At 44.9% G+C, this 8,167-nt stretch overlaps 1 protein-coding gene across 1 annotated transcript; it reads left to right on the top strand.

Annotated features, from left to right (window-relative positions):
* Positions 1–5,037: 5,037 nt before the first annotated feature.
* TGAM01_v209755 (hypothetical protein) lies at positions 5,038–7,390 on the top strand (the record flags this gene model as incomplete). The annotated part of the gene is made up of 2 exons (XM_018807614.1): positions 5,038–5,249; positions 5,326–7,390. 2 exons carry the CDS (start codon positions 5,038–5,040, stop codon positions 7,388–7,390), a joined length of 2,277 nt encoding a protein of 758 aa, XP_018659099.1.
* Between the last annotated feature and the right edge of the window lie 777 nt (positions 7,391–8,167).

An 8,167-nucleotide genomic window follows, 5' to 3' on the forward strand; every position in this document is an offset into this window, starting at 1 on the left:
TAGAGGAATATCATCGTGATCATCATGACCATCATGACCGTCAAATCACCGAATATCTATTCTCATGTGAGCATACCACGACTGCTCGTTGAGTCAGGTGTATGCCTCTCAGCCAAGTCAGCTAAGGCAGCAAGTAACGTGGCGGTTACATCGTTGCCGCCTCAATACTGCATTTACCAATAGGATAGGTACTATCATCCTTTGGCCCCCAAAATGTGATATCTTTTGCCCGAGCGGAAGTGTCCGGCAAAGCCGTCGCGTTATCTAGAGTTCATTGGATACCATCTCAAGACTTGGAAATTTGATATGAGCGGCGCCATCTACACGCGTCGCGCGTAACTTGCCTTCTTTTGCCAGACGAACAGTGACTGGCTGAAGAGATTAAGACGCGAGGGGGATGACCACTGAAATGTATGTAAGAAGCATCTGATAGGACAAGTTTTATTCTGAGTAAGATATCTTGTGTTTCCTACGTGTTGATAGGAGATTGGTAGCAGTAACAGTTACACTGGATGCCTTTTCCCCCTTGTTTAGGATACATTTGCCTATTCGCAGTAGAAATACTCTGGTGACGTTACTCTGAAGTAACGATGAGTGTTTCGCTATTCCAGTCTACTTGTTACAAAGCACTCGTTGTTTAAGCAGGGGAATCCCAGTATCGCATAATTCAATATATGTGCGATGATGAGGCAGTCACCAGGCCGGGCTCAGATTAAGGTCTACCGTGGTGTGCAGAATAGGAGCCTACATGTAGGACTCTATTAAAAGGATCATAACCGCGCTTAGCAGAAAAAGGTACGTATAATAGTATTGACGGACCCTCAACCGGATATTCTGCGGTGTGTATCATAAGATCTATTGGCTGGCTCGTAAGAATATTGAACAATACTAAAAGGCCAGCGGAGTTGGCTTTAGCAAGTGTTCAAGTTGGAAGATTACGGTGGCGTCCATGTCTCTCCGCATTGCATTACTCATATGCATGTACGCTCACCGATATTTCCCCCTTGTCCATAGACAAGGCTCAATGAACACCATAAATTAGAAGAAGAAAAAAAGGAATCAGAATAATGTTCACGATTTCTGCTTTCTATCACTAGATATTGCTTTGAAAGTATCTATATGGAGGCCTGAAAAAGCACCAGATGTCTCGCGTGAGTATTAGATCAGAGTGGCGACAAGGAGTTAGGTATTACGCCACTGCTCCGGCTGTGCATCGGCAGCATTGCAAGCTCTTGGAATATTATCGAATGCATTTCATAGATGAAATTGCATGTGTGTCAGTCTCGGAAGATTTAGGGACGTGGAATTTGGCTTTCTTTGAGTCATTGATGGTGAAGGGCTGAATTGCTACACGAAATGATCCTATATAGCGAATGTGGTGTGATTCACGGTTGCAATATGAATCAATGGCACGAATAAAGAAAGGCTTGGAAGATTGTATTTATTGATCTATTCTTAACACAAGGCAAAAGTAGGCGGCTTAAATTATTGAACACCTCTCGCTTAGACGCGTTGGGTAGCGAGAGGCAGATCTACACAGCTTGGAAACAAGGAAAGCTTATTACCTAGTTGAGTAATTGAAGTGACTATCTACTGCCTAGATGATGGTAGATTATTTGGATATGCGAATACGAACAACAAAAAGCGTATGTCCTTTTCGATGCTCTTTGTATTTTTTTTGTTTCTTACTCCTAGGTGAGTATGAAGCGGCGAATGGTTGAAATGTGTCTTATATAACAAGGCCGCAAATTAAAAACTAAAGTATATGCACATAGCTCGGTCTTGGACAAGTATTCAATCTGAGATCTCATTATGAGCAAGTGTAATTATCTGAGCTGCGGTAATACATGTAGGCGCACGTGAGAGGATGGCGAGAATATACGATAATGCACCACTCTATCCAGTCTACCAAGTAATAATTGCAACTTTTCTGAACATTCCATGATTGAAATATGATGTAGGGCAAACAACATGACAAATTTGCCTAAATATGCGTACGAGAACAGGGAAAAAGAGAGTCAATTGTTTTGACATACCTCTGGGTTTATCACAGCTACTCAATGTTGTTCATCTGCACAAAGCAATTGATGGATTAATTCTCTATGCCATAAAATCTCATGACTAGTAGAATTCTTTTCAGTTAATTTTTTGCTATCTGCAGATACCTACCTACGCAGTAGGAGTTTCGGTGAAAATGCATCATACCCGAGTACCTACGTATAGACATGATGCCGTCTCGCTGGCTTCAACGCTGGCCAATCGTAGTCAAGATTCAAGATTGCCCACCTAATATACTGTTTTTGGGCGCAAGGCAGAATGCAACGGTACTTAATTCAGGCTAGAGACTCACATACACACCTGCATGTGTGTACGTGCTTTGTGTATCAGTCTTTTATATTCGTGGATGGATGGTTTTTTTGGACATGACGCAACGATTGAGCAAGCGAGCTTGATATAGGAGCACTTATAAACTGTGGATCAGCGGAGAGGCCTTTTGCTATTACTACCAAGTTTGCTACCAATTGTCTCTCCTTTGTTTGCCTTGCGCAGGGAGTTTTTTTCTAGATTTAAACCTCAATGCTCTTGGTACATTTTTTGAATTCTTTAGCTGGAACATAATCTTTATGTAGAGTAGGGCTTCATGTCGTCGTGAATTGGACGTTGAACGATGACTATTGCAATGGCGGGGGTCTCTTTAGTTGCTAGGACATTTACTGTCTAGGCGTCAATGCATGATGCGCCTAAACCATCCATAGACCCATGATGCCTGAATCATTCATGCACTAAGATATCGGGGCTCTTATTATAACAAGGTTCATTTGGCCATCATTTACCAATGGGAAACATTGCAGCCTAAACTGTGACTCGCTCACTGGCCATGATAAGAATGAAACACTTTGACAATAAGTAGGGCCCTACCACCCTATTGCGTTCCTTGTCCATCTTGACGCCTTAGTTTTGATCAGATCAACAGCCTCAAATAGCACACGCTTTCGGTCATTCAGGCTTCAGGACAAACTTTTTTTGGCGAGGCGAGGACATTTTCTGACCAATCCGTTTCCAACATGAGAATTTCGTCATTACTTCTTTCGAAATGAGCCAATGGTTGCAATTTGGGATGTTGGGTGTTTATGCAATTTGTTACATACAACATGCTCGACCTGAGACTTAATGATGTTAACCTAGGATAGCCAACATATCATCACAGCTGCTTTCTTCCGCCTCATTATATCGAGTGGCTTTGACTTACACGTGGCATTAAGATGCTAAGCTATGACGTTCCCATAGCCGTGCCGAGAATGATTGTTGAGAACGTGATGCGATCTTCGAGGCATCCATGAGTCTCGCCTACATAGGTGTCTCAGACAGTGTCATTCATCGTTGGAATGATATAGCAGGCAAATCGTGGTAGCCAGGTGTGCAACGCCGTATCACGTTGCACAATTGAGGGCAGATTGTGAGATTAAATCACAATTCTGCTCAAAATGGTGCTTTTCAAGGGCGAACGAGGCATCTGTGTCAGGGCCGCCGCTGCGAATTGTATGCCAACATTGTTCTAGACCGCACTTGAACAGCAAGGCAGAAGAAGAGTAATCTCGTTTGTTGGACCAGCTGCCTGCTTGGTCTGTTGTGCAACATCTTGAAGATGATGGAAAAAGATGAAGCGAAGCAGCTTGAAAACAAAAGTGCATGTGCCAATGCTACACACTCTGGATGCTGGATTGGACACCTCCTAGTAATCGAGGTGCATGCGGCTCTTCATATCGACGCGGAACATAGGAAGAAGGCAGAAATGCTTCCACAAGTTCGCGACTTACATGGAGGTGCCAATCCAGCCAGCCCGTTATGCCTACATTAGGAGGAATTGGTGCCTACTATACACGTAGGTAACATGGGCATAGGATTGGATGCCCCATGTAATTGAATCCATGACGGATGTTAATCTACCATGTACATGAGAATGTAGATTCGTGAAAATGCCCACGACTTCTCATATGAACTCGAAGTTGGCGCACGGTAATACCTAACGGCTGCTTGCGTCCCAAAAATATATATATATATACATGTAATAAGTCTGTGACAAGTAAAAGCCCAATCCCCATTCGGCAAATTTGTCTAGAAATACAAATCAACCATTATAATTCTCCTTTTTGTGTAGAAGTTATCAAAAAAGAGGAGATTAGGTAGTTAGGTATATATGAGGCTGTTTGTGCGCGCGCCAGGCTACATTGCATGTACGCGGTTTCTCTGATAGCCTAACCTTGGTCATAAGGCTACCTATGTTTCTACTTCCACCGGGCTCGATCAACTCCATGTCCTGTTTTTTGGGGTTGAATCCAACACTGAAGCCGGTCGGTAGATTGAGGTATATATAAGGGACCGCCTGCTACCTATGTGTCTTCATTCCATCAAACCAAGGATGCAGTCTGCCATGAGTCCACAGCTTCACATGCTGCCACCGTTGGCATGAATATCCGTCTATTGTCCAGTTTCCACCCCATATCAGCTGCCTAGGTCAGTATTGATACATTCTAAATCACAACTTGTTGTATCGTCACTGCAACACTCCCAAATCTTGTCGTCTTTGTTCGAGAGGTTGCGAGAGTCTGCGCTGGAGGGCTTTTCCTGGGGAGGCTGAAAGAATGGAAGAGCCGCATGCGCCCCGCCACCTAGTGGTGCGCGCCCCCTACCAACAATTGAAGTTACAGGCGGCCCCCAGTCATGTGGGGAGGTCCCCAGCTACATGTACTTACCTAGTGCTCTCACTCACTGCAACATCATTTTTCCTTCCATTTTTACATTTGATCCATTCATGGCCACCTTACCAAATATCGGCAGAACTTCACAGCTAGGCTTTTGCTAACCGATGCGTCCGTAGTAGACCATCTCTCAGCTCATCAACCTCCACCCAAGTGGCATCCTCACAAGACGTGTTCTCTCGCGACGTGTTCTCTTGCGATCTTTGTTGAATCGCTTATCAATGAGTTAGCACGCAACGACATCACATATTCGTCATCACATCGTTGATCCATCAACATGCCTCGCCAGCTGGATATTGCAAAGAACTGGATTAATTATCAGCGCACAGCTCGGCAGCTCACCTGCGACTTCTGCCAGCAAGACATAAAGCCACCAACCAAGGCTGGCTTTGAGCAGCATGTGCGCGAAGATCCTGAAAACCATCCTAAAGAGGAGAAGGATATCTTGGATGCTCTAGAGAAGATGAAGCTTGCGTCTTCCAGAGTACAGTGAGTTAGCCAACTCCTGAACTATGCATCGACGTACACTAATCCAGTTTTAATCTTTTTTTTCGCCCCCAAAAAGACCTCAGTTTTCAGACGTTGATCAAGCCAAGAGGTCCAAGAAGAGACCTGGTGGAACTGGTGCCCACGATTTATCAGAAGACCAGCAGAACCTTGATAATGTAAATTCACATGATAGAGAAGGTTCTGATAATGAAAGGGACAGTAAGAAAAGGCGATCACCTAGTAACTCGCCAACACCACGAGTTTCACAGAGACACAGGCGTAGGCAGCAAGCCGAAAATGACAAGGAGTTTGATCGGGGGACCAAGGGTCTCAGCAGTCGACAGCTTTGGAGTCCGGGTAGTGCTGCCTTGAAGCCCGCTCAAGAAAAAATACAACAGTCTAGCCAATGGTCAAAGCAACAACCTGTCAGCAAAGCGGAGGAACCAGAATCAGAACCAAGCCCAAACGCAGAAGCAGAGCCGGACGAATCATACACAGAAGATCCTTCGGTATCGCAAATGATTCGTCAGCCAGAGACTCGACCAATCTCACAAGAGCAGCTCGTTGCTGAAGTCAAGGGTATATATGCTGGGCTTGTCATGGTCGAAAGCAAGTGCATTGAAGTGGATAACGCCCAATCAGCCAATAAAGACTCGCCGCAGCCGCTTAACAATGAGCAATGGCAAGCACTTATCGCCCTGCATCGCACACTGCTTCACGAACATCACGACTTTTTCCTCGCTAGCCAACATCCTTCCGCTAGCCCGGCGCTGCGACGACTAGCTTCCAAGTACGCGATGCCAGCTCGCATGTGGCGGCATGGAATCCACTCATTCCTCGAGCTCCTAAGGCATAGACTGCCGCAGTCTCTGGAGCATATGCTTACTTTCATCTACATCGCTTACAGTATGATGGCCCTCCTGTATGAGACTGTGCCTGCCTTTGAAGACACATGGATTGAATGCCTTGGAGATCTGGGAAGATATCGCATGGCCATCGAAGACGATGATATCAGAGACCGGGAAACATGGACAGCAGTATCTCGATATTGGTACTCCAAGGCCTCGGATAAACTACCGACTACAGGGCGTCTCTACCATCACCTAGCTATCCTCGCTCGCCCCAACGCGCTGCAGCAAACTTACTACTACACGAAATCCCTTTGCGTCCCTATCCCGTTCTTGAGTGCCAGGGAGAGCGTCATGACTTTATTCGACCCTGTGCTAAGCTCAAGCCCGCCTCGATTGGAGCTAATTGATCTTGCCTTTGTACGAATTCTGGCTATATTTTTCTCTGGCAAGGAAAAGCACGAATTATCACCCGCAGCTGAGCAATTTTTAACTCTGCTTGATGGCCATATTGCTCGGACAACAAAAAGCTGGCTGGAGGCTGGATATTATATGGGCATTTCATTAACATGCTCTCTCTTTGGATTCGGCAGTGATTCCAACGTCCTGAAAAACGCCATTACTCCTAAACGATCTGATGATATGGAAACAGCAGGTGAATCGATTACTCCGGAAGCAATCCCGACAAATGTCTTCCATCAATCGCTCTCATTTGCTGTGCAAACTCTTGAGATAGTAATTCGGCGGTGGGGAGATATGAATATACTACCCTTTCTGCATACACAGATGGTGTTTCTCCATCATTTATCTAAATTCCCTTCTGCTATAAAGTTCATCGAGGATAAGTACCCTTGGAAACTTATCGCAACGATGCTGAACTACTTAAAACAATCATGCAAATTCGAGCCTCGCATGGACAGCGAGGTATTCCCTGGGGCAGAAAACCAGGATCACTATCGGCCACTGCCAGAAGATTACGCTATGCGAGGATTAATATATACGGAGGAATACTTCCCACTAAAATGGTTCGCAGGTGAAGCCGTTGAGGAGGATGAGAAATACTTTGAACAGGCTTCAATGGTAGATTCAAGGAAGGAAAGGATATTGTGGATTGGGAAGCAGATATCCTCTCTAAACAAATGGCTACTCTGGGATGGAGAGAGTGCCAAGTTCACTGTACCAGAGGAGTTTGATATTGATTTCACTGCCAGATCACCAGCAATTGGTGCCAAGGAGATAGTGGACCTAGGGGCTGGTTCACACAGCCCAGATGCTTCTCATCATGCAGATTGAATCTCACATATGGCTTTTGCTTCACACGCATATACAGGCGTTTCGTGCTTTTTAATGACTTGCATGGCCTTTGATTTTGGTTCACAGGCGCCAGGAGCTTGGAGTCTCAACGCTGGGCATAGATATATAGGTGCTAACCTCCTGGATGATTTCTTTCATTCTGTTATTATGGTCCTGTCTTCTTTGTACATTACCCACTCGTGTACATTATCAAAGCTGATTCAACATCTCACACACACCCCTTGTCATTATCAACTTCAACTAGAGCGTCTAGTACTAGATAGATTCTTCTTCTTTATATCATAGATTTTTCCTACTTGTGATATCTCAGAAGTCTTTTCATATGCTACCGACAATTCTCTAGAGTTTCTGTGCTGACATGAGTGCAACTCCATAGGACGGACATGAGCAAGCTTATACGGCTTTGAAATCTGATTGGCGATGGGGACATGCCGTGCTCTCCCTGGTCGCACGTGGCCATTGAGAAGTAAGGGGATAAGAATAGGCGTGGAATCCTCGTGGCAGCCTGGTCCGTTTGGACAAGTTTCCAGCAGGATACTGACCAATTGGAGAAGATTATTCATCCGTGTGGTGTCTTAATATAACGACAAGGCATATTTGAGAAAAGCAGCTATATAAGTCCAGGTAAGTGCCCAGCACTATGTACTGCTAGTTTGGTCTCTCAACGCTTCTAGAATCAAGACGTTCTACTTCTAGACGTTCTCGGAATATGTACGTATTCTTCATATACGTGTGGTCATTATCCGAAGGAATTCA

This window comes from Trichoderma gamsii (assembly GCF_001481775.2).
Source record: "Trichoderma gamsii strain T6085 chromosome Unknown Scaffold_50.2, whole genome shotgun sequence".
In the NCBI taxonomy this organism is placed as follows: Eukaryota; Fungi; Ascomycota; class Sordariomycetes; order Hypocreales; family Hypocreaceae; genus Trichoderma; species Trichoderma gamsii.